At 41.0% G+C, this 27,202-nt stretch overlaps 1 protein-coding gene across 2 annotated transcripts in view; it reads right to left on the reverse strand.

Moving 5' to 3' along the window:
- XRN1 (5'-3' exoribonuclease 1) overlaps window positions 1-27,202 on the reverse strand; it is a 60,603-nt gene that overhangs the window by 24,114 nt on the left and 9,287 nt on the right. For both annotated transcript variants that reach the window (XM_084847187.1, XM_084847186.1), the window contains exons 3-23: window positions 26,773-26,870; window positions 25,347-25,456; window positions 25,153-25,263; window positions 24,715-24,797; window positions 24,480-24,567; window positions 24,225-24,393; window positions 23,630-23,697; window positions 22,420-22,548; window positions 21,227-21,296; window positions 19,431-19,536; window positions 19,201-19,290; window positions 18,760-18,916; window positions 16,241-16,360; window positions 15,336-15,505; window positions 13,354-13,474; window positions 13,149-13,247; window positions 5,058-5,161; window positions 4,447-4,578; window positions 2,021-2,183; window positions 970-1,083; window positions 551-649 (exon numbers count right to left, since the gene is read on the reverse strand). In XM_084847187.1, coding sequence (XP_084703313.1) covers window positions 551-649; window positions 970-1,083; window positions 2,021-2,183; window positions 4,447-4,578; window positions 5,058-5,161; window positions 13,149-13,247; window positions 13,354-13,474; window positions 15,336-15,505; window positions 16,241-16,360; window positions 18,760-18,916; window positions 19,201-19,290; window positions 19,431-19,536; window positions 21,227-21,296; window positions 22,420-22,548; window positions 23,630-23,697; window positions 24,225-24,393; window positions 24,480-24,567; window positions 24,715-24,797; window positions 25,153-25,263; window positions 25,347-25,456; window positions 26,773-26,870 — 2,401 coding nt within the window. The remainder of the gene's footprint in view (window positions 1-550; window positions 650-969; window positions 1,084-2,020; window positions 2,184-4,446; window positions 4,579-5,057; window positions 5,162-13,148; window positions 13,248-13,353; window positions 13,475-15,335; window positions 15,506-16,240; window positions 16,361-18,759; window positions 18,917-19,200; window positions 19,291-19,430; window positions 19,537-21,226; window positions 21,297-22,419; window positions 22,549-23,629; window positions 23,698-24,224; window positions 24,394-24,479; window positions 24,568-24,714; window positions 24,798-25,152; window positions 25,264-25,346; window positions 25,457-26,772; window positions 26,871-27,202) is intronic.

Below are 27,202 nucleotides of genomic sequence, written 5' to 3' on the forward strand. Positions count from 1 at the left end.
ACTAAACGTTAAACTACCAGCACCCACATACTTCACATGGATTGGGCTTCGAGTTCAAAACATGTTTTTAGGAAGCCAATTCTAACTCAAATTTACACGATTTAAAATTCTGGATCTGGATCAAACTTTATCATGTAACCACTGAATGATATAGTTTTATTGTTCCAGTGTTGTAAAGCCTGTGTTAGAAAACTATGGCCATGATACAAAGAACCACAGAATTAGCTTTGTGAGCCTAAGAGGGCTACATGTCAGTTTTTCTGAAATAGCAGCTCCCCATACTACCAGTAAAGGAGCCTTTCAAAACCAGTTAGTACTTTAAACAAAAATCACTGGACAAGTGCAAACACAAATCCCGTACATGAGCTTCAGCAGTTCTTTGGATTCTAGTCTGTGTGTACACAAAGAACTACCAATATGAAAGAAACCAGTAAGAGAAAACTATTCAGTAGTGAATTCCAGGAAGTTATATATACAGTGTTCAAATACAATCTACAGGCTAAGATGAAATACGCAAAAGTATATGCATTGTTAGAGAAGTAACACTTACATGCTGATTCTGTATTAAGACATCCAGCTGAGGTTCACATGGAATGTTGAAAACAACACGGATTCTACCTTCTAAGATAACATCAGATGAATCCTGTACCTTAAAGAAATGTTTTTAAGTTATTCAAACACTCAAATTTAAGCCGATTTCACCCAAACCAACCAATGAAAATTTTATATGATCAAGTAACAGCAAAGAAAAGAAAGTTCCTTCACAAAAAGATGGAATCTAAAGCAAGATTTAGCAAAGTGAAGAAATGCAGGAGGTACGATAGCTCCAAAAACACTAGATAACAAAATCATTCCAATCTAGCCCAGTTACAGTTTAATCATGTAATAAAAGCATGTAGAAGGAGTTCCACTTGATTTCTGGAAAAATATTTGAAGATTTTTCAGTACTAGTTATAATTTAAAACTAACTTCTCCTGTACAACCGTAGTATGGTGTTCCCAGCATGAAGACTGTACATCCAAGAGAGAACAAGTCGTCCAGAGTTTTGAGTTTAGAGAAGCGGGAATCAAACGTTTTTATATCCTGCATGAAAAAGCAGAACAATCTATCATGTTAGGATAACTGACATTTATTAACTAGGTGTGCAATACAAAACAGTGATCCTCTGTAGAACATTCTACTCTAGCATCTGCTTGCTCTTCAGGGAAGTTATTAACCCCAGAAATGTTTTGAGCATGTCTATTAAACTGAAGTCATTGAGCTGTACAACTATTTTCCAGTCTCAGTTCTACAGCAGGCTCTGAACAAGGACAGCTCAATAATTCCTAAGGAAAAGGGAAGATGATTCTATCTCCTCATCATGTACCATTGCATTCTCAAGACAGAGATGGCAGGAGGTTAATCGTGATAGTGGAGGAACATGCTACCAGAACAAAGCTGCTTAGCCACATCTCTCAGTGGATGCAGTAGTCTTGTAGGACTTAGGCTACAGCAACAATGAGGCAACAGGCATCTCGATATAATTATGCATGCCTTTCCTACATTCAAATGTTTAAATTTAAAAGTTTATTTTGAATCTGAATTTTATTGTAGGGATGGGGAACCTTTTTGGGCTCCAGGGCCTGAATGCCACCTGGGGAACCTCCCAGGGGCATCATGCCAGAGCAGAAGGTATGGCCAGAGCCCAAACTGGGCATGACCACCCATTCACTCTCTTTCTCTCCCTGTCCCCTCTTCCCAGCACCACCTCCTTGGCTGATCCATGCAGATCAGTTCACTGGGGGGGGGGGGGTTTCCATCCCCATCATGGCAGACTGGGCAGGAAGGTTTAAACCTCCCCACCCAGGGTGCCATAATGGGAAAAGTGCTGATCTGCATAAGACCTTTTTCCTTGCCTGGGGAGAGGGGCTGGGAGAAAGCACTGGTGGGCCAGATGGGGAACCATGTAATGAATATAGTCTATTACCTGAATTGATACTTATGGAAAACTGCCAGCAAAATGTAGAACTGAGGAGCTCACCTTGACAATTGTTTGGTATGCAAAAGGCAGAACTTGCTTGGACCATTGCTTCTCCAAATACACTTCACCACTTTGATTTAACTGGTATCTACGTCCAGTTAGTAACTGGGCATATACAATTACAATTGTTTCATTAATTATTACTCCTTTTCTTCTCTGGTAGCTGGCAGAAAGAAGAAATTGTACAACAAATTAAAAGGTGCATAGTTAAAAAAAAAAAACAACAGGAAATCTGACTTATCTCAAAACTGATTACAATTCAAAGAGCTGATACTCCAAAACCACTGAAGTAACCTATAACCTTTTACATGACACTCTGTGTGGAGTGACAGTTTCAAATGAAAATTATGCACTCCCAAGTTACATAACACGCAACCACTGTAACTTTCATGTAAACATGTATGCTATAGAAAATAGGGAAGACTTATTTCAGTCAGCAAGACTTACTACTAAACAGTAGACAACACATGAACCCTTAGGCTCTTATGACACTACAGAGAAACCCAAGTTTTAAAAATGTTCCTAGCTCTCTTCATTATGGAGGTGGTTTTAAGAGTGAGATGGCAAAAAAACTCTAAAGGACTGGAAGTGGTGAGTCAACGTAAAAGCAAAACGAAGTCCACTATCTTTTCCCATCTATCATGTTTCTTCAAGGGCTGTCTCAAGCTTTTCACAGCTTTTCACCAAGGAGCTCAGTGTCGCTGTTTTAGGTTCATTCTTAATGTCTTGACTCTAGAAACTTCTACATTGTCCAGGTAAAGTATATCAAGTAAAAGCTGGACATTCAGGATAATAAAGTTGACATGGGTTGTCTTTTTTGATGTACTATACACAATAGGTGGGGTTTTCCATGCCCATGCAATGAGCATGGGAGCTGCAGAATATGCAGAGGCCTTCTTCCTATCCAGACCCTAAGCCATTCAAGGTATACCTTTGATTGGCCATCCCGAGCCTTGAAGAGGGGAATTTCCATGCCAAGGCACTTCTGTCACTGGTAAATACATTAATGCTCATTAGCATCTCTTAGTTAGGGACCCATGCCCAGAATTTGCACCTGGACTTTCCCCTTTACACCTGGCACGCTTACTAGATACCCCCTTCCTCCTCTTTCATCAGAAGGGAAAATTCCTTCTCCGAACCAAGGAATAATTTCAAGTTGATATTCAGTTTGCACCCCCCCCCCTCAGAATAGCTGATCTTCCATAGTCAGCTTCCCCTGCCCCATCATTTTCCTTCCCCTAGTCTTCCCTACCCCTCTAGGTCTGTTTTAATTATTTTGTACTTGGAAAATTAGGGCTCAAGAGGACCTAACAAGGCATCACCATCCTTCAGTCCCTGAACATGACCTCTCTGTGGCCTCAGTATATTTTAAGGGCCAGGGTACTTAGTGATTCATAATGTTTAAGGAACAGTCCCTATAACTCTGCTGTTCTGGTCTGCAAAACAAACTCCCAGATCACAGAAGATATTGAAGGATACATTTTCCTCCGTTCTGTTTATCTTCAAATAGGTAATATTTGCATCTCACTCCTCTCTTCTCTCTCTTTTGATCACTCCTTCCTACACCCCACATACAGTTTACCTGTGTCTCAGCATTCAGGTCCCTATCGCCATTCCAAGTTAGACCTCTCACACATCTATTTAACCCCCCGTACTCTTAACTCCTTATTTAGAACAGACTCTGCTCCTTCCATGCAAACCCCTCACATGCATCTCTGTCTTAGTCTTCTTCCCACCCAAACTCCTCCACTGAATTAACTAAATAGTGGCCTGTCCCATTTCAATGCTGCCTATGTGTACATACCTATACTTTCAATAAAGTGTACTGGATTATACTAATCCCTGGCTCTGGGCTCACTGCTAGTCCCCACTTTAGGCAACCCAGAGTCAAGTCTGTTGCTTATTCACCACTTGGGCACCCTGATTCTTGCTGCTATGCACCTTGATTCTAAGCTAGAGGTCCAACACATGTCAAGCACATGTCAAGCCCTACAGATGTTCATTCATGTGCACATGTATACAAGGACAAACTGTAACAGAGGGTAACTTCTCAATAAGATTATTATGCCCAGTGACTTGAGTTTAGCATCCACCAAATTGGCAAAAGTAAGCTGGAAAATAGGTGTGGACATCTACATTTAATTTCATTTATTATATTTCTATATCATCCCATAGCTGTAGCTCTCTGGGCAGTTCACAAAGATTAAAAACAGTTAAGAATACATTATACAAAGTGCAAAACCATTTACATAAAACCATATAAACAGACAGCACACACACAGACAACATATCTAAAAACAATTTTTAAATCACAATACATTTCTAAAGCACTTGCCTTAAAAAGCAATCTGTCCACCCCTACAATGAAATCACAGTGAGTTAAAAGACGCTGTCAAGCTTTAAACACATGAGGACTGGTATCTTACTGTTCTGAAATTCCCTGGATTTCTTTCAGCCATATATTCTGTTCTTTATCTCCAACACATGTTACTTTAGTAGGTGGCACAGCATTTCCCATATAGAGTTTCTGTGTTCCAGGAGGCTCCTCCAAATTAAACCTTAAAAATAAATACGCACTTAACAAAAAATAAAAATAAATCTACAATTTAAATTTGTATCTTATTTCTAAATGGGTGTGGGTATGTGGGACTAGGTTCCTCTGATTTCAGTGAAACTTACAAGTGTGCTTAGGATAGCAGATGAAATTATGTTAGAAGTGAATTCACTTGCTACAAATAAAAAGATAATTTTAAAAATGAAAAGCATTTTTGCTTTATTATAGGTATTGACGATACAAGCAGTGCTTTCTCATATGCAGACAAAGCCTGGCTCTTCTCCATCAGCAGAGAGAAAAGCAGGTGATTAATGCTTTGCTTTTCCATACAAACTGTTCAAATTCTCAGTTATTTTTAATATAGTTATTTCAAAGAATTATTACAACAGCCATTGCTCTGAGACCATGCCATCTGAAGTTTTGTTTTTAAAAACAGATTTCTGAGGAAACAAGTGATCAACCTTCCAAGGTAGTGTTGCTTACTTAGTTTCACCATCTGATACAGCAACAGCTCTGGCTTCCTCCAGGTGTGGCCAATTAACAAAGATTGATTTCCCAAGCACCAAACTGGCTACATATTCTACACTCTAAACAAGAAAAGCAATTGGTTAGCCTACTAAAAGAAATCCATGCCAAATATTAATGTATCTAGCTATATCACACAAACCAGTAACAAACAACTGCTTAGGAACTGAAAGTAGTAAACCAGAAACCAATAACAAACAATTACTTAGGAACTGAAACTAAAATCTGTTTGTTGGATTTCATTTAGCAACAAAAGAAATAGAGATTTTTAAACATAAACTTGCTGTGTGTTCCATTCATATGCATTTTAGATTCAGAGGTGAAACTCTGGTAACAGATCTGTTTTTAAACATTCATAACACGAACATTACAAAAATATTATACACACACACAATGGCCCTGCTGTGTTCTGGGAACCACACGTGCAAGTATTCACATCCTAGATGCACACAAGGTAGCACCAATGACCAGGGACCCACACATTTTGGCTGGTGTTGATAGCCAAACATTTTTGTTGACCAGGACTCTGCTCCTTCCCCAAGCTTGTTGCTGGGGAAAGGGGTGGGGAATCCTTAATGCAAAAACAAGTCCCAAGCCTTCCTCTCCTGCTTGGAGCTCAAAAGACAGGAAGGATTTGTCCCCATGTAGCAGCCATGTCGGGGGTCAGACTAAGTGGTCTCATGTTCTTGCTGAGCTAGCATAGTTTGGCAGAAACAGCAATGTAGAGACTTCCCCTGTCAGCAAGCCGAATTGCACAACACAGTCATGATTTTGCCTTTTTGCTTACTGCAAGACTGTATCCTTGTTCTCAAGATAGAATGTCCTATGGCCCATTTCCTGTACTATAAACAACTGTACCAACTGTAAAACCACAGGAGAGGGGGTGGGAGAAAGGGTCACTTGTGTGTCATCATCTCTATAAAAGTAATGTGTGGCTATGCCTCGGGGCTTCTGCTCTTTGGAAGTGATTCCAGCCTTAAGCCCGCGCGTTAAATAAAGAAGTACTCATTTTCCTTCACTCCGTGGTCTCTCTGACTCTGATTTCTGCTACATAAATGGTGCCGTGACTCGGATGTGGCAGGCTCTGAGCCAGACAGGTGGCACTTGCCTGCTCTTCTTCGCCGCACCAGGAGGGAGACCTCGGTGCACATTTTCCCTTCTTGGCGCCACCAACCTTTTTGTCGGGTGAACGGGAGACCACTTGTGCCGGGATCTCCTGAATGGCTGTGAGCATCAAGGGAACCCCAGCGAGCGGAGAAAGGAATTTGAGCCCTGCCTGTATCGCAGCTGCAATTGAGTTGAAACCCACATTGGAAGCCTTCAGGAGAAAGGCAAGTATATAGAGTAGAAAGTGGGCCCCGCCTTTAGGGAGAAAGGCCACTGGGCAGAAAAAAAGAGGGCCCCACCTTAAGAAAAAGGTCAGTGTTGGTAGAACCTACTCCTTGCGGGTAGAAGGTGGGCCTGATCACACCCCCGAGCGGGTGCCAGTACTCAGCGCGGACAGGACTCAGCAGGAAGCTGAGGAAGCTGGGGAAGCCGTTTTTCCGCTCTAGTGAAAAGTGGGTGGCAGGGACATATGAATGCAGTGGAGAGATTGATGATTGTGTGAGTGGCTACTGCGGTTTCTGACGCATACCGTTGACCGTCCGGGTGCCCAGGCCAGTAGCAAAGTGCGTGGTGTGAAATTCCTTTTGTGTCGGCCAGTGAGACCCCTTACTCACTGACCAATCCCCTTTCCCTCCTTGTGTCTGTCTTTATCTTAGGAGAGAGGCTATGGGAGGTGGGGGAAGCAAGACTTGCACCCCCTTGAGATGTATGTTAAAAAAAAAAAGGGAAAAAGATTTTTTAAAAAGGATTCAGAATAGAGAGAGGGAATAGCAAAAAAGCTCAAGGTCGAGCTGAGAGGAAAAAAAGAACAAGATCTGAGGCTGTTAATCAGAGAAATGTTGCAAGACAGCCTGGCTTTTGACGAAGCATGGGAGTGTGAGGCCGAAGAAGTAACCATTAGCCTAGTGCGCCGGGAGGGGAGCAGGAGAATTGCCCACAACGTTCTGAGTTGTGCAACATCATCACCTCGCCTAATTGAGATGAAATCCCTAAGAAATGGAAACTGAAAATGAAGACCCAGAAGATGAAGGCGCAAAATGAAATAAAGGTGAAGAATCCGCCCCCAGGGCACAGGCTAGACCCCTCTTTGAGTGGAAAGTGTGCCATAGGACGGTCCCAAGGCAGAATGAAGCAGAGAGACCATGATGAAGATCTCTGTCAAGGTAGCCGTGTTTAGCTTTGAACTGTCCAAGAATTTCATAGAGCCTGTAGACCATCAGCTATATGATTTCTGAAGAGCGTAACCATTAAGCTTTTGCCGTGGGATTCCCTGCAATGAAGAAATCTCACTGATTTGAGTGTCCAGTGTTAAACTGCCTGAGTGTGTGTGCTGAAGAGACCAAGAAACCAGACAGCATGTTCCTGGCCAAGCCAAAATTATGCTACTACCATGCTCCTGGAAGCTGCAATAAACTGTGTAAGCTGGGAGACCCAACCTGATTGAGAAGAAAAGAAGATATTGGAGTAACTGTCTTGAAAAACAGTGAAATCTGTGTAGCTGGCTGGCTGATGCTGTCAGTGATGTTACAACTTTAAATTAAGACTGTTTTCCTGTTTGAGACCCCAGCGAAGAAAGCTAACCTGAGTTATTTGTTGCCCGTGCCAAAGCAAAGATTTGGCTGCCCTGTACCTCATCGTGTCCTGTTTTAAGCTTGGGATTTACAAATACAAACAAACTGGGAAGCTTGCCTTTGAAGTGCTGCAAGTCACCCCACCGCCTCCCCGAAGAAGATTAATGGCTGCCTGAAAAAAATGCAAGTATAAGGCGATGCCCATCACCCACCCAGTGTCCTGAGTTTCGGCACTTTGCTTTCGTGTACCAGATTAAAGGAAAGAGAAAAAAGAGTAAGTTTTTAAAATGTCAAAGTCTGTATGAGCTTATCTCCGTCAGCGTTCTCAGAGCCAGGGGGAGTCACCCAACTCCCTAGCTGGTCTGGCCTTGGCAGGCAGAGAAGCTAGAAAAGATGTCTGTGAGAACCTGACGGAAGTAAAATAAAATTTACAGAGGAGTTGCCCAGGTTAAAGCGTCACGGCTAGAGAGCTGAGCTGTGCCGCTCTGTTTAGACAGAGGCCTTGCTAAAAAGTAAAAGGCCCTTGTCTGTCAGAAGGGGTGTAGGGCCACACTTCCCCTTTTTTAAACTGATGCAAAAGTGGGGAGCCTTTGCTGGAAACATCTCATCTTCATTGCCCAGAGCCTTCTCTGTTTGGCTCCATCATCTGGGCTTTTTAGAGACACGCTGCACATGGACTAAAATTTTGAATTGTCAAAGACTTGCCATGGACAGTGCTGTGAAGCTTTTCATAAACTTGAACTCTCATTGCTGTAGACTGTGTGTCTGTGTTTGTAGTCAGCTCAGTGTACAGCAGGCTAAGTTTGATCTATAACTTTTAGATTTCCTTCTGCCAGAACTGATGCAGCATAGAGTTGCCAATGCAAAAATGGTGACCTAAAACTCTTTGAGTGTGTGAGTATGCCCGTCCCTTGATTTTAATGGGCCCTGAGCTTTCAGCCAGAAGAGCAGTATGACTGCTGGATCTGCTCCATCATGCCTTACCATGCAAAAAGTGTTTTCCATTCATTGTGTTAAATTGCAAAAAAAAGTTTATTGTGTATATTTTATGATTTCTTAGATATCATAAAATATATGTGATATTTGCAGATGTTTTTACTGTTAGTTGCGACTCCAAATGATACTGAGTGTGGTTCCCAATGGTTGACAAGTAGAAAGAGAAAGAGAAATAGAAAAAGTGGCAGACAGATAGAAAAGGGAAAAAAAGAAGAAAAAGGAGGCAAGAAGCAAAGAGAGAAAACATTTATAAAGAAAAAGCGTGGCCATAGTTGCCCAAGGGTAAATTGGAAGCAGCTGATTATGCCTAGAGCTTATTACCAGGGTATAAAGTAGCCACAATAATGTCATAGTTCTTTAAGATGAGAAAATGTAACTAGAAGGAGAAGAAGAGCCTATCCCAAATGTGCGTCATTGGGACTAGTGTAGGGCAGAAAAGTTTAAGTAAGTGAGTTTAACTTGCAAAAAGACAAGGCTGGTGCATAGAGCGGGAAGTTTTATATAAAAAGTTTGAAACATGATCTGCAATACAGGCAGATCAGCAAAAGAGAGAAAAAGCAAGAGAGGGAGAGAGATTTCTCTCTCCCAACACACAAGCGGGGCTAAAGCGCCTCACCCAGTATCAAACTCTGCTGTTAGAAGCCATGAGGGCAAGAATAAAGAAGGCAATTAATATAACCAAAGTGTCTAAAGTGCTGCAAAGTGCCACCGAAGCCCCCAGAGTGTACTTGGAGCGTCTTTTAAATGCCTATCGCCAGTATGCCCCCCTCGACCCAGAGGCCCAAGAAAACGTAGACGAAGAAATGAAAAAGACCCGGCAGAGGCAGAAGATTCTTAAGAAAAAACCAGTGTGCCCAGTGCGGACAAGATGGACATTGGTGGCGTGAATGCCCAAATGAAATAAATCAAATACACGAAAGAGAAAACTAAAGGGGCCAGAACGGGCGAGGGAGGAGACAGCTTAGTTAGCAACCAAACTGGAAAGCAGGGGTCTATAAAAATGTATAAAGAAGCCCCCTTCATTAAAGTGGCTAAAGCCAAAAGTCTTAAATGAGACAGACTGGGCCCCCTTAATCTCAGCCCCGGGAAGCCCCTAGTCACTGCCACTGTGAGCGGCCATGACATTGACTTCATAATTGACACTGGAGCAGCATCAAGAGCAAGCAAACGTTAGCCTTAAACAAGAAGTCCAAACACTGGGCAAAGTTCTTCAAGCCCAGCGTCGCTTTGTCTTAGAAAATAAGCCCCAATTCCCATTACAGAGATTCATCCTTTCCAACCAGGAGATAAAGTATGAGTTAAAGAGGGAAAAATGACCCTTTGACTCCCAGATGGAGAGGACCAAAAACTGTTATACTTTCCACCCCCATAGCTATAAAAGTAGCTAGAATTAAACCCTAGATACATTGGACACGAGTCAAGAGAGCGAAAGGAGGGGAATGGACTGTAAACAGACATCCTAAAAATCCTTTAAAAATCATTCTGAAAAGGCAGTAAGAAGACTCAGGCTAGACCTTACTGTGGGCACACCTGGAGACTGTCCACCCAGCATACGGTCAGACCTGCACCTGGAGAATTGAAGAAGGGGACTAGACCCTGCTGCAGCTAGCCAGGTGAATAGCTGCCCGGCGTACGGTCAGATCCCAAAGAAGATCAAACATGCATGTTGTAGTGTTAGTAGTGTTGTATTGTGTTTCCCTAATAAGATGTAAAAAAGGGGGGGCCTGCCCCTGGAGAAGGTAGTTTGTCCCAGCAATTTGCTGATAATTACTGGCTTCACTTAGCTAACATCACTGGGATAAAGTATTTTTGTTTACCAAAAGATATACCTGCAAACAGGCTTATTAGCACGTCTAATATCTGTCTGTAACCATCCTGAAAGAATTCAAAAAGATACCATGTTAAGAGTTTATAGTGTAAGTTTAACTTACTCCCAAAATGCTGATTGGGGCGTGGTTGCAAAGATCCTACCCCCTACAGAATTTACGCACCCCCATTGTTGCTGGAACAAATGCTACGTGTGCGCGAATGCTCAATTGTCAAAAATCTTCCGGAAAATGTAAAGCTATCCCTGGTCCCCCCCTTCCACTGTAATGAAATTCAAAATATATATTTTAATGAGGCCCACATACTTTTGCCTCATGGATAGTTTTAGAGATGTGGTTCCCGCACTTGGTCATTTATTCCTGCCAACTTGTCCGATAACCAACCATGTTGCCTCAGTCGCCTAGTGCCATTCTTTCCCCCGTGGCCTAAAAAAATCTGTCAACGGCAGCCTCAAGCACTGCAACTGACTGAAGATTGTAATAGTCATGTGCAGCTATACTCTGACTCGGAAAAATTGGCCTTAGCAATGTCACTAGTTGGTGTTCCAGGTTTAGCCTTGGCTGATGGTCTGAAAATCAACCGGTTAGTGTGCAGCTTGGCCAAAAGTATAAATGCCACCTCACAAGCATTGTCATTATTAAATAAAGAAGTTGCGTGATCTAAGAGGTGCGGTTCTAAAAAATAGAGCTGGCATAGATTACCTCTTCTTCATCATTTGGGTTGTGAGACACACCAAAAGCTCTGTTGCTTTAACTTAACTGATAATGGCAATGCTGTAGATGAACAGATCAACAAACTGCACCAAATAGTCGCTGACATCAAAATAGAGCAACATAATTGGCTCGACTGGTTGACCTCTTGGCTTCCAGATCTCAGCTGGCTCAAAGCATTATTTGTTCTGATTTTACCAGTAGCAGTGGTAGGGGTACTGTTATGCCTCTGCATCCCCTGGTTTATGCGTTGCTTAAACAATCTGTTTATTGCCTCAGCCACAAAAACAGCTGCCCGCTATGCTTTAATAGCTCAACAAGATATTAAGTAAGAAAGTTGCCATAAAAATCCTGTGTTATGCCTTGCCAACCGAGATGTCTACTTGTGTAATGAAATGCTATAATTGTAATAAAATTATGCATTTAAGGGGGGAATGTAGCAGCCATGTCGGGGGTCAGACTAAGTGGTCTCATGTTCTTGCTGAGCTAGCATAGTTTGGCAGGAACAGCAATGTAGAGACTTCCCCTGTCAGCAAGCCGAATTGCATGACAAAGTCATGATTTTGCCTTTTTGCTTACTGCAAGACTGTATCCTTGTTCTCAAGACAGAATGTCCTATGGCCCATTTCCTGTACTATAAACAACTGTACCAACTGTAAAACCACAGGAGAGGGGGTGGGAGAAAGGGTCGCTTGTGTGTCATCATCTCTATAAAAGTAATGTGTGGCTATGCCTCGGGGCTTCTGGCTCTTTGGAAGTGATTCCAGCCTTAAGCCCGCACGTTAAATAAAGAAGTACTCATTTTCCTTCACTCCGTGGTCTCTCTGACTCTGATTTCTGCTACACCCACAATTGTGCTGGGCTTTGCAGACCCTTAGAAGTTCAGCAAAATTCTGGGCATCATCCCTTCCCACCTCTCCGGCTTGGTCTTGCTCCTGCACTTCTAACAACTTGGAAGTACAGTTCACAAACAAGCCCCAGCCTTCTTCCCAACTTGAAGCTGGGGGGAAAAGTGCTTCTGAGGACTTTCAGAGTGCCACGCAACTGTGGGGACAACCACTGCTCCCCTCTCCAGATCTAATGTTCGGAAGCAGGCTTAGGTTGTTTCACTTGCCATGGCAAGTGAAATTGTGGCCACTGCCAATGACCAAAGGTGATGCCAAGTGCAAGCATTTCCCATGTAACAGTAATCAATCCACACCACGAGGAACAAGCATTAATACAGCATGTCATCCCATACATGCACGTTATCACCAACACTATTTCATGCCACAGGCAGGGAAAATGCAGGGACATCAAGATAAAACCTATTTTCTGAAAAATCTAGCCAAATAAGCACTCTAGGCACACAACTTGCAAAACAGATTACTGTTTCTGTATGTTCCAAGACTGCTAATGAGGAAAAGTGTCTCTGATGATATGCACATCACATTACACTCGTCACAGTCCACCCAAGATCTCTGACCAGGAAACCTCTTCCCAAATCTCCTCCACTATTAAGATGTCATCCCCATGCTACCCAGAGCTTGGACTAAGAATATGTGCATTAGCCTCAGAACCCACTATCAGTGCTGTGGGCTCAACTGTGGATGGTATCTCCCAACATTCTTGAAGTACAGTTCCTTCACTACTGAGTAATCCCAACAAGGTCCCAGACAACTTAAGACTGGTGGACTGGGCTTGCAGATGAGGTTTGATTTGTGTATTTTCAAAGGAGGTTATCACTGTAAAGCCCCGCCCTTTGTTTTGTGCATACCCACAGCTGAGTATCCAGCGCTTGGGCTGCTTCTCTAATAGGAGACCATCACAAAATCAATTTGAAAAAGCCAGACACTCACCAGTTCCTCTGAATCTTCTTCAACCATAATTTCCAATAGCATATTTTCTCCGTGGCTGCTCTGCTGAAACACTTGCACCCCACTTTTTTTAAGACAGAACTAGGATGGGGAAGAAAGGCAGTATGTACAATAAATGACTGCCAGAAAGTATCTGACATATATAAAATTTAACTTCTACATAGATATATTAAAAGCTTCATTTTACCTTATGATTAAGGTGCTTCAGAGTAGGAAAACCGCAGAAATACAACTTCTTCAAATCCACTTTAGTTATTTTATTATGGGCTATATCTACACGCCAAGCATCCAAAGACATAGCTTTATGCCTACAAAACAAGATCACACACTCATAACAGCTTCAACACACAACTACTCTAAAATGGTCTCCGTATGAAGAATATAAACATTGTTTTTAGAAAATATATCAAAACACTGTACCTTTCATTTAACAGAAGTTGAAAACAAGCACATTATTAAATTTAAGGCAAACAGCCAGTCAGAATGAAAGAAAGACTATTATGTACATGCTATAGAATCTTTCTTTGGACATTTAACTCCACTACTTGATATCTTTTTTGACTATATGAGGTAGCAAGGATAGCTTTGTTGTTGTTGTTCAGTCGTTCAGTCATGTCCGACTGTTCGTGACCCCATGGACCATAGCACGCCAGGCCTTCCTGTCCTCCGCTCTCTCCCGGAGCGTGCTCAAGTTCATATTCATTGCATCAGTGATGCTATCTAGCCATCTCATCCTCTGCCATCCCCTTCTCCTTTTGCCTTCAGTCTTTCCCAGCATCAGGGTCTTTTCCAGAGAGTTTTCTCTTCGCATTAGGTGGCCAAAATATTGGAGCTTCAGCTTCAGTATCTGTCCTTCCAATGAGCACTCAGGGTTGATTTCCTTTAGGATGGACTGATTTGACCTCCTTGCAGTCCAGGGGACTCGTAAGAGTCTTCTCCAGCACCACAGTTCGAAAGCATCAGTTCTTCGGCGCTCAGCCTTCCTTATAGTCCAGCTCTCACAGCCATACATTACTACTGGGAAAACCATAGCTTTGATTAGACGGACTTTTGTCGGCAAGGTGATGTCTCTGCTTCTTACTATGCTGCCTAGGTTTGCCATAGCTTCCCTCCCAAGGAGCAAGCGTCTTTTAATTTCATGGCTACAGTCACCGTCTGCGGTGATCTTGGAGCCCAAGAAAGTAAAATCTGTCACAGCTTCCATTTCTTCCCCTTCTATATGCCAGGAAGTGATGGGGCCAGATGCCATCATCTTCGTTTTTTTAATGTTGAGTTTCAAACCAGCTTTTGCACTCTCCTCTTTCACCCTCAACAAGAGGCTCTTTAGATCCTCTTTGCTTTCTGCCATTAGGGTGGTATCATCTGCATATCGGAGGTTGTTGATAATTCTCCCAGCAATCTTAATTCCAACCTCTGATTCATCCAACCCGGCATTTCTCATGATGTACTCTGCATATAAGTTAAATAAGCAGGGTGACAATATGCAGCCTTGTCGTACTCCTTTCCCAATTTTGAACCAATCGGTTGTTCCATGTCTGGTTCTGACTGTTGCTTCTTGACCCTCGTACAGGTTTCTCAGGAGACAGATAAGGTGGTCTGGTACTCCCATCACTTTAAGAATTTGCCACAGTTTGTTGTGATCCACACAATCAAAGGCTTTAGTGTAGTCAATGAAGCAGAAATAGACGTTTTTCTGGAATTCTCTTGCTTTCTCCATGATGCAGCAAATGTTGGCGATTTGATCTCTAGTTCCTCTTCCTCTTCGAAACCCAGCTTGTACTTCCGGTAGTTCTCGGTTCGCATACTGCTGAAGCCTAGCTTGTAGGATTTTGAGCATCACCTTACTGGCATGTGAAATGAGCGCAATTGTGCGGTAGTTTGAACACTCTTTGGCGTTGCCCTTCTTTGGAATTGGAATGTAAACTCACCTTTTCCAGTCTTGCGGCCATTGTTGAGTGTTCCAAATTTGTTAATTACCCATTTTTCTCAAATGTGTTCTTACCATAATATATGTATGAAGCTAGGGGCCTACTTACACAGACATGTGTTTCTGAAATCAATGGGATTTTGAGAAAACTCCCACACATACCTAATAAAAAGGAGGCAACATAGCAGTAGTGCTCAATGCATCGCATCCTTTGCATTAAAAAAGTAGCACTGCAGTCTTACCTGGTATAGCATCTTTCTATAGAAGGGAACTTCTCTGGCCATGGTGACAGGTACTGGAACTCTGTATCTCTATCATACAAGTACATGAAGCACTCACTGTGCTTATTTCTTTGCTTTTCTTCTGCTGTCAATAATTTATTACAGGATTCCATTGCTTCTAACAATCGCTTCTAAATAAAAGATAGCATTTGGTAGATGTTTTGCACATTAGGTATCCTGACATTCAGAAACTTTTTTTTAAAAATACTAGGCTGGTTCCAGAGTTAGATGAACCTAGTTCACATTGAAATCAATGAGACAAGTTATGACTTCAGTTAATGTGCAGCTTGTCTACCAAATGATAAAACATGATAACTTGTCCACTGATTTCAATGGGAACCGTGGTGGTGGTAGTGGGAAGGGTTAACCACGCCCTCCCCTTGGTCCTGATTCAATGGGAACTAAGTTCAAGTTACTTAGTCTGCATCCAAACCCACTGTCTTTTTAACAAAAGCAAGAACAGAAAGGAGAATTATCCTGGTTTAGCATGTCAGTTCTTGTTTGAAACAATCTTATTTTACTCAGAATTAAAGGCTACCTAGTTAAATGAGGGTGACTTCCCAGTAAGGCCAGAACAGACCTTAACACTCACCAGATCAAGGTGTAGTATGAGGCAGCTATAGAATGGTCCTGACTCCCCCCACCACCCCCCATTTAGATTTTTTAAAATGGCTCATTAACTGTTTGCATGCAATTAATATCACCTCTAGTTTGGTCCTAAGTCCTTCAAGGAAAGAATTCAACATTCCATGCAGCAAGAATGTGAAAGGGTATAAGAAGTTCTAAGAAGACATCAGCTGAAATCTATTTGTTAACAGGTGTGAAGGGTTACCTTAAGATCAGAGAAGATCAGAGAAATTTCTCACCTCATCAATAAATGGGATTAATACCACAGCTTCCCATTCTTGTTGCTTTCCATTTAGATCCGTTTTAAATTCTGTTGGATAATACTCAATAATGGGAGAGTCTTCACTGGTCATCAAATGCTAAGGAATAGAAAAGGTATGATTCAGATTTAAAAAAAAGTATATGATATTGACAATTTAAAACCTGACATTGGCCCTTATTTAAGGTAAGAACATTTGTATGGCAGAAATACCAAAGAATTCAAAACATGGACCAGGTCATTATTTTCAAAGATAATCACAGTACAAAGAACATACATGCAATGCAAGATAGAATTAAAATTATCTTTGTAAAATAGAAGTATGGTACCATTAATGATTTCGGCTTAAATTGAAGAACGTCGGGAAAACCACTAAACCGTTCAGGTATGACCTAAATCATATCCCTGATGAATATACAGTGGAGGTGAGGAATAGATTTCAGGGATTAGACCTGATAGACAGAGTGCCTGAGGAACTATGGACGGAGGTCCGTAACATTGTTCAGGAGGCAGCAACGAAATCCATCCCAAAGAAAAAGAAATGCAAGAAAGCAAAGTGGCTGTCTGATGAGGCTTTACAAGTAGCTCACGAAAGAAGGGAAGCGAAAAGCAAGAGAGAAAGGGGAAGATATACCCAACTGAATGCAGAGTTCCAGAGAATAGCAAGGAGAGACAAGAAGGCCTTCTTAAATGAACAATGCAAAGAAATCGAGGAAAACAACAGAATGGGAAAGACTAGAGATCTCTTCAAGAAAATTGGAGATCTCAAGGGAACGTTTTGTGCAAAGACGGGCATGATAAAGGACAAAGAAGGCAGGGACCTAACAGAAGCAGATGAGATTAAGAAGAGGTGGCAAGAATACACAGAAGAACTATACAGGAAAGATCTGAATGTCCCTGATAGCCATGATAGTGCAGTCACTGAACTTGAGCCGGACATCCTAGAGAGTGAAGTCAAGTGGGCCTTAGGAAGCATTAGTAACAACAAAGCTAGCGGCGATGACAGTATTCCAGCCGAGCTATTTAAAATCCTAAAAGATGATGCTGTTAAAGTGCTGCATTCAATATGCCAACAAATCTGGAACACTCAACAGGGGCCACAAGACTGGAAAAGGTCAGTTTACATTCCAATTCCAAACAAGGGCAACGCCAAAGAGTGTTCAAACTACCGCACAATTGCGCTCATTTCACATGCCAGCAAGGTGATGCTCAAAATCCTACAAGCTAGGCTTCAGCAGTATGTGAACCGAGAACTACCGGAAGTACAAGCTGGGTTTCGAAGAGGAAGAGGAACTAGAGATCAAATCGCCAACATTTGCTGCATCATGGAGAAAGCAAGAGAATTCCAGAAAAACGTCTATTTCTGCTTCATTGACTACGCTAAAGCCTTTGATTGTGTGGATCACAACAAACTGTGGCAAATTCTTAAAGTGATGGGAGTACCAGACCACCTTACCTGTCTCCTGAGAAACCTGTACGAGGGTCAAGAAGCAACAGTCAGAACCAGACATGGAACAACCGATTGGTTCAAAATTGGGAAAGGAGTACGACAAGGCTGCATATTGTCACCCTGCTTATTTAACTTATATGCAGAGTACATCATGAGAAATGCCGGGTTGGATGAATCAGAGGTCGGAATTAAGATTGCTGGGAGAATTATCAACAACCTCCGATATGCAGACGATACCACCCTAATGGCAGAAAGCAAAGAGGATCTAAAGAGCCTCTTGTTGAGGGTGAAAGAGGAGAGTGCAAAAGCTGGTTTGAAACTCAACATTAAAAAAACGAAGATGATGGCATCTGGCCCCATCACTTCCTGGCATATAGAAGGGGAAGAAATGGAAGCAGTGACAGATTTTACTTTCTTGGGCTCCAAGATCACCGCAGACGGTGACTGTAGCCATGAAATTAAAAGACGCTTGCTCCTTGGGAGGAAAGCTATGGCCAACCTAGACAGCATAGTAAGAAGCAGAGACATCATCTTGCCGACAAAGGTCCGTCTAATCAAAGCTATGGTTTTCCCAGTAGTAATGTATGGCTGTGAGAGCTGGACTATAAGGAAGGCTGAGCGCCGAAGAATTGATGCTTTCGAACTGTGGTGCTGGAGAAGACTCTTACGAGTCCCCTGGACTGCAAGGAGGTCAAATCAGTCCATCCTAAAGGAAATCAACCCTGAGTGCTCATTGGAAGGACAGATAATAAAGCTGAAGCTCCAATATTTTGGCCACCTAATGCGAAGAGAAAACTCCCTGGAAAAGACCCTGATGCTGGGAAAGACTGAAGGCAAAAGGAGAAGGGGACGGCAGAGGATGAGGTGGCTAGATAGCATCACGGATGCAATGAATATGAACTTGAGCACGCTCCGGGAGAGAGCGCAGGACAGGAAGGCCTGGCGTGCTATGGTCCATGGGGTCACGAAGAGTCGGACACGACTGAACGACTGAACAACAACAACAACCATTAATGATACACATGCCCTTTAAAAATATTACAGCCTACCTGGTAGCATTTTGGTAGCAAATCTTTGCTAGCTGCTGGCAGTACTGCAAGAAGCTGTTCAAATGGCATGAACGGTTTTCCTAAATCCAAATGAATCTTCAGTTCACTGATTTTGCGAATATCTGAGAGGTAAGGTGCGTAATGGTAGGGGTAGTACCTACAGGGAGGAAATACACTATTTTAGTTCTTCAAAATACATAGATGCACAAAAGCACATATATACTATAAGCCTATTTAACCTAATAGCCTAGAGGCAGGAGGAAATATCTGGAACAGTGAAAAGGTGTGTCACTCAGGCAGCATTATTCTGAAATGGGAAAACGTTGGTTGGGGTGAGAAAGAGAAGTTCAGCTTTTTAATACATGATAAGCATGCCAAAATGTATAATCTAAAACACACTTGATCCCACTTGATCTGGAGTATCTTTGGTAAACATCTTACCAGCTCCATGACTGAACCCCATGGTAGTAGTAGTGCAATATCCACTGTATTGCTTGGACGTAACATTCTGCCTGGTCAGCCAGAAAGTCACTAAAAGAAAACAAAGGATATAAAATTATGCTTTCCTGTGTTATCTTTTAACTTATACGTATAATTGAGAATGAAGCTGTTTTAGCAATTAAATCCAGCCATTTCAGAGACCTCAAAAAACCCAGTGAGGTAATACTTACTCTGAAACTACTTCTACACCCATCTTTGTCATATAGTATGTTCTTTTGTATTGCCTAAACTCTGTCTCAAACAAATCATCTTCTTCTGGCTCATCTTCTAATGCAGCTAAAATAAAATAAAAAGACATTTTGAGTAATTAACTGTTGCTAAGCTCCACAGTTAACATAATCTGTGCTGTAAAACACAACATAAACTTCAAAAGCTGTAGGCTAACAAACCTACAAAGCCAAATCTCAGATTTTGAAGCTGGTACAGCCTATAATTATTGCCTCTATAGTAAAACAGTTAAGAACATATGATGAACCTTGCTGGGTAAGACCAAAGGTCTATCTTGAGAACTATTAACATAGTAATTTTAGCATGCCTGAAGAGCTGTGCACACAATGGGCAGATTTCACAGGTATTGTATCCATTTTAGTTGACCAATTTGACCTATATTGTATTTATATATAATGGGCAGTATCCAATGCAGTGTGAGTACTAACTTAACGTATGTTATTCTAAATCACCTCTAGCATAATGGCCATGGCGTTAGCTGGTGTGATGGGACTCCCTAGAAAGCCTATTACACCAGCTAACACTACTGGTGTTGCACTAGAGGTCCCTTATGCTAGCACAATGTAATTTACATCAGCACTTGTGTCACACTGGATACTGCTCTATGTTACAAGTTGATTTTGAGAAACAATGCATTTCTAAAATGGGAAAATTTTCCATGCAATATAGCACCCCACATTACTGGTTGCCCTCCCAACAACTGGTAGTGGATTACTGCCTCTGAACAGAGGTTTAATTTAGCCATCATGGCTAATAACTTTTATCCATCTAAGCTAGTGGCCATCACCACATCTTGTAGCAGTGATTTCTGTAAATTAATTGTGTACTGTGTGAAGATGTGCTTTCTTTTGTCTGTCCTAAACCTACTGCCAATTTCATTGGGTGACCCAAATTCTATACAAGAAATAGAAAAAAAAAACTTCTATCCACTTTTTCTATGAATAATTTTATAAACCCCAATCATTGTTTTATTATTTTATTGATTGGTTTTATTGTATTTTGTTGATTTTATTTTTGCGAACTGCTTTGGGATTTATTTATTTTAAAATGAAAAGCAGCATAAAAAACCTGAAATAAATCATTTTTCCTCCTCAGTTGCCATTTTTCTAAACTGGAAATCTGCAAATACCTTAGGCTTTTCCTTGTATGAAAGACGCTTCGTGTAAGAGGAGTATGGAAACCCTACTCAATGGTTTTAGCACATCAGTATTGCTTGTAATCCAATGGTGTCCATCCACAATGAAATACCAATACCAACAGAACAAATTTCAGGCACCCAATCTCTATGGAGCAGATTTTGTAGAGGGGCAGGAGGGTGCAGGGAGGAGGAGAGCAAGGGAACATTCCATTGTTCCACTCTCACAATGTTGGATGTAACCCTATGTAGATCACCAACCAATCGTGAAGAACTCATCATAGAAAAGATGTAATCTGGAAGCATGCATTGAGAGAAAAACTTCCCATACAAAAACCTGAGATTATGTGAAATATTTAGGTGACCACTTCATCACAGGCAAAACACCAGTACAATCGTGCTGTTTCATTAAACTTTTGTTTTTTCCCTTCAGTAGCAATTCACACCATCCATTTAACATGCTAAACCAAGTATTTAATAATAGCTTGCTAAAAAACCTATTTTACCTACTTCCAATTGAACAGTGAGATATATCAATAACTGCTGACTCTCATAGATAATTTGTGTACAAACGTTTAGACGTCACAATAATTTTGGACTCACTTTTTGAAGTTGCTACATTTCCATTGTCAGTTTTCTCTAAAGCATCCAAGCATATGGCATTTTCCTGAGCCTGTTAAAATTACAATTCATTCCTCTGAGATAACACAGTAATATGCATACAGCATCAATACAAAAATGCAAAGTTAAAATCAACAGAGAGATTTCAGTGGTAGAAAATCAAAGCTCCCTGTCAGCTCATGTAAAGCTTTATTTTGACAAACATTCAGAAAAACCCTAGTGTATCAGTTTAAGTAAATGTTCATTGTACAAATGACTATTTTGATCACTGGGATTACAATTTGAAGCACATTTACTTGGAAGCAAGTTCCACTAAAACATAAGTGGTATGGTTAGGTTTAAGTCAAAGGGCAAAATCCAACATCGTACGAGTGGACTTCTGCTTGTGCACCTGGACTTTCCCCTGTTCTCCTCCCCATGCAGCCCCAGCACCCTCCCAAAACTGCTCCAGAAGAGGGTTCGGGGGGGGGGCATATGGGGAGCTGCAAAAGGGACAGAGCATTGCCCCCTCCCCATTCTGCTGATAGAAGCCATTTTGTTGGCTGGAGGGGTTAACTGGATACTACCAAAAAACCCCACTATATTGCCCAGAACAACTTTATGCTGCTAAAATGTATGAGATAGAGGATATTAATATAGTAATTTATAGTGTTCCCTTCATGAATTATATTGTCTGCAAATTTAATCGATCTTACAAACATCTCAGTTACTTTTGAGAGATGTATCCCGTTCTGTCAGACCCTATGAGTTGAGGGTGAGCGAGGCAAAGACAGAAGGGGAACAAAACAAAGGCTGTCTACAGCCAGCAAGAGGAAGTCTCCTAGTTATTCAGACCAGTAAACAAACCCGAGCCATAAGCTTTTATAGGTGTTAAGGAGTATCACTAGACCCTTTCTACCCTGTGAGTGCAAGTGTGTTTCTTTGACTGGCTTCCTCCTTTGGTCAAGGCACAGCCATGATGCCGAGGCTGTTTAAAGCCAACAGCAGCCTTGTCCTTTTCAACACATTAACAAATATACATCAGACATAAAGGCCGCATGCATACATTAATACACATATATTGTAAAGAGCATTGCATGCTATGAACACTAAAAACTAATTTGAGATTTAAAAATGTCTGCAGTAAGCAATTTTTCTCCATACACAGATTGAAACATTTAAACTAAACCACTAACCTTGCGTTTCTTTTGTTTTTTTGATTCTTCAGCTGCAATACCAGCTGCTTCATTCAGATATTTATTGCCCACTTTGCTTTCAAACCACTTTAGATCTACAAAGACTTCACTGAAGTGTTCACGATCAAACTTGATGGAAGAAAAAACACATAATCCTTATTTAAAAAATGCTCTGGAATATGACATATAAAGTGCAGGAAACACACCTTGATTACTGCACAAAATGATGAAAAAATCTACTGAATCAGTTTCTCAAGGACTGTATCTATTCGAAGCCAAATCTCTTGAAGGAGATATTTTGTCTCCAAAACCTATTCTCCCCCGCTGCTCCCGCCCCCACCCCCATTTTTAACTGTAGCTGAAAAAGTTCTGCTTCTACAAGAACTTGCCACCTATCTTGATTAGAACATTGTTCTAACAGCCTATTTGTTCATCTAGCACAGCAACTGACAGAGGCTCTCTAGGGTCTCACTCAGAGAGGGGTCCTTCCCACCTCCTGCTTGATCCTTTTAACTTGGGATGTCAGGGATTGGACCTGGAACTTTCTGCAGGCAAAGTATGTGCTCTACCACTGAGCTACAGTCCCATCCCAATTAGCTACTGGAACAAAAATATAAAAATTTTAAAACTGATTATTATTTTGAGTGTGTGAAGAGTAGGAGGGTTAAAGCTTGACCACCACAAGCTTTCACTATCCTACTTTAATGGGGCTACTGTGGACTCCAGCAGCTCTTTGAAATATTTGTAGAACATTTTTTGCAAACCTGAACCACTTCTTATTCCGTCTGTTCCTCAAAAATTTTGGGGTCAGATGTCCTGTGGTATTTCTTTTTGTTTCCTTTCAGTGTACATATGTAGCCCATAATATGTGAGGTGGAGACCTGCCTTTTTTTTTTTTTTAGAGTGGATGTACATGTTGGAAAGCAATGATCAAACATGGCTCCCTACAGCACACAATCTCATATATGAGTACACTGCGTATACATATAGTGTGCCTGCTAATTCCAAAGTGTATGAAGCTGCCCCAAGGCTTTCCATCATGCTACCTTTAAAGTTTTCAAGTTCACGACAGCTAGTAATCTGCTTTTATTTTATTTCTTAAAATGAAATTAGATTCCCAGAACTCTTCAAAGAACTTGCAAGCTGTACACATATGTGGGACATTATGCTGTGACTTTAGTTTTGTACAGTACGAAGAATATATACTTACATCTGACAGTTTTGTAAGATATTTCTCGAAGCGTGGCAAGTTGAGGTGCCCACTTTCATTAATGTAACCTATCAGAGAAGCAAAAGTATGATTTATGCTTCGTCATGGCTGCCTTTCCTATAGATGATATTCACACAGAGTTGGATCCAGACTTGTGTCTATGCGAACAGAAGCGCTCCTCCTGTTCACAGATGAAACTGTGATCCAGCAGAAGCTTCCCATTGGAGGAAGGGGATAGGACTTCCTGCCGGAGGAAGAGAGTGGGGTGGAAATTGTCACTGATTCCCCCTCCCATGCCCAATGCACCAGAACAGTGTCAGAGCTGGCGCTGGGGGAATTGGCAATTTCACCCCTTTCTCCAAACCCAGCAGAACTCCACTAAGTAAGTCTGGATCCAAACCATAGTGTCGAGGAAAGGCAATGCGTAAAAAAAAGCAGCTGGTATTTCCCAAAAGTAATAAAGTACAGGACATCAAGATTAAATGCACTGTTTTCTTTCCCATTCTGCCATTTCTTTTGTAATAGTTTTAAGGGCTTGCCACAAGAAGGAACTTTCAAGGCCTATTTTGCAGTAATTATCTGACAGATTTCTTACCTCCAAGTTCAGGCAATATAGCCATGTATGTTCTATAAAGCAGTGGCAATGCATCATGGTTAATATGCAAATGAGGTAGATGAGGGATAAAATCATTTCCGACAAGGAAGCCCATTAAGATCCAGTCATCTATTATTCTTTCAATTTCATACGTAAATGAAATCTTGCCCTGATAAAGGTAGATACAAATACTTCATGATCAATTTCATGAGCAAAACATTTAACCATTTTCTCATGTGGTCCATTCATACTTACTTTAACTGGTGAAAATTCATAGTCAATATATTCTCTCATTAATGACAAGTGCAGTAGATGAAACGTTGTTTCTTCTGGGGCACACGCCCTGTAAAATTATTGGATACAACTCAGTTGATTGACATTTAGCATTTTATACAATAATTCAAGTATTTAAACTTTTAAAGAAAGTGTTCAGAACTATGTAGCAGTTTAATTTCTTTTTAATGCAATTAATATTTTTGCAGGAGGTTACCTTTGTGACTTTTTGCCACCAAATCGAACCTCTTCTCTTAAAAGGGAGAAATGTGGCTCATGACTCGTCAGTCCAAGCATAATCTGTTGAAAGAAGCATTTTCAAGATTTTTTCCATAATCAGCCATTTCAACAACATTGTTTGGTAAGCCATAAATTATGAGTCATTTCAGCAGCGTGAATAATCCCTGATCTAAGACTATCTCACTGTGATCCACGCATGCAGTAGTGTTGCCAAGTCCCCTCTTTCTGACAGTGGCTGCCACACTACTGAACAACCTGCTTTCAATAACCAGCCAAGCACAAAATGTTGCAGGCAGGGGAGTGAAAAAACCCACTTTACATATGATAGCACTCAGGATCACAGCCATATAAATTTATCATTCAGAATCTCATTTATTCCCAAATAAACAATGTATATACTTTTAAATGAACATACCAAGTCAGCATCTAAACCATACAGACAGTGCCTTGTGTTTGGATCATGGTCAAGCTTTGCTTTCTCTGACCTTATAAATTCCATAATTTTATGTTCCCCTTCTCCTGGTGTCTGACGAAAAGGAAAAAGAAAATTAGTAAATACTGCTTCATTGAAAAGTAATTTAAGAAGTCATTATTAATGAAAAATGTAACCTCATGGCCTGATAAGTAGACAGTGACGTCTTGCCAGGATTTGTCTGTGGAAATCTTCATATTTACAAAATACTTCAGGTGTTCGTGCAACCTGGCCATGAATTCAGTCCCTAGTAATAGAAATCTAAAAGTTACACCTTCATACAAATCTTTCAATTGTAAAAGATTAACAATGAATAGAAGTGGGACACACACAAATACTTCCTTAAACTAAATTTTCACACAATACCATGATACGGCCTTTTCAGAAGCACAGGTAATATTTAAGATTGTAATAAAATCAAAGATGTAAGCCTACAACTGAACTATGAATGCTACAGAATTCTAAATGAAAGATGTATACCTGTGACAGAACTATGAACTGTACAGAATTCAAAAATGTGATTTGGGATATAATGGGCCCTTTTATTTTGCTTCAACTGCTTTCCTATTTCCAGTAAAGACAGTCTCAGATGTTAATGTACAAAGGCCTTCTTGATCCAGATTTCCTAGGGAAATAATTTAACTTAATCCCGTCTTGGAATTCTGCCTGATCCAGAAAATGTGTGATTTTCTGTACAAAGAAAGCATGGAAGAGCCTAGCAGAGAATAGAGATAGGGAGGAGAGAGAAGATAACGCAGTTTAAGGTAAACCTTTGCCCCTACAGAGATAGCATTAAAGGAGGGAAGTTTACTTTATGGACCAAGACACAGCATCCTTGGAATTGTCATCTGAGTTTGCAGGGGAGGAATTCTTTGATTTTGTACATGGAAATCTGGTTTTTTTTTTTCACCATAAGGTGAAGTGCCCTAAAGTGAGCAATAAACTATAGCTGAAACATCCAGCGTTGTGCTCATTTTCTGTGCTATGATTTTATAGCTTTTTATTTTTAAGTGAGTCTTTTTGTTTCATTTGATACATTTTATCTTGTGATGCAGAGATAGAGACTGCCTTAAATCAAAAAACCAAACATGGGAAAATCTTATAATCTGCAGTTGAATGGCTAATGCCTCCAGATTAAAAAAAGATATGGAAAGAAACTTCAGCTGTCTATGGCCACAAGTAAATTCTATATACTATGTATTCATCTGATTTCCAGAGTTGCCCATGAATAAAGACAGGCATCTGCCATTGTAATCATAGCCCCCCCCCCCCAACACACCCACACACACACACTGAAGTTCTGTTAGTTTGGTCTACTGGTGCAACTCATGAGAACAGTTTTATAACAATGACCTTGATATGGATTTGTTTCAATGTTCAAATCATTTATTTCCAAAACAGTCCCACTGAGTTAACAGCTTGAGACCTTTGGCACTTTTGAAAAACACATCCTTTAATTTTGAGCTATAGGATTCTCATGAGGGGCAGAAAGAACAAAGCAATTCCAGATGGCAGCTTAGCACTTAAAGGTAACATAATTAAAGAGTGAGCAGACTACCCTACCTGGTGTAATACAATTAGAATCAAATCTGGCTTCTGTGGGAAGAACTTCTCCTTTATCTAATGCCTTCTTTATTTTGTCTTCTGCCTCCTTTGCTGACCTATAACAGTATTTCACATTTTAGTGTGGTAAAGAATTCCAATCCCTACATATATGTACATTATCCTAGTAACTTCACAACAACCCTGTAAGGGTTAGGCTAATATTATCCTCCATATTACGGGGGGGGGGGGGGGGTTGGATGGGGGGGGAATTGACAGATAGTGGCTTGCTTAAGTTCACTTAGGCTGCAATCCTATACTCACTTATCTCTGAGTAATCCTCATTGAATGCAATGGGGTTTACTTCTGAGTAGACATGCATAAATTGTGCTTTTAATGAATTACAGCCATGAGATTCAAATAAGGGACTTCCTGCCCTGCATCTCACACT

This window comes from Heloderma suspectum, chromosome 3 (genome assembly GCF_057233095.1).
Source record: "Heloderma suspectum isolate Gila_16-S chromosome 3, 16-S_ref, whole genome shotgun sequence".
Lineage (NCBI taxonomy): Eukaryota > Metazoa > Chordata > Lepidosauria > Squamata > Helodermatidae > Heloderma > Heloderma suspectum.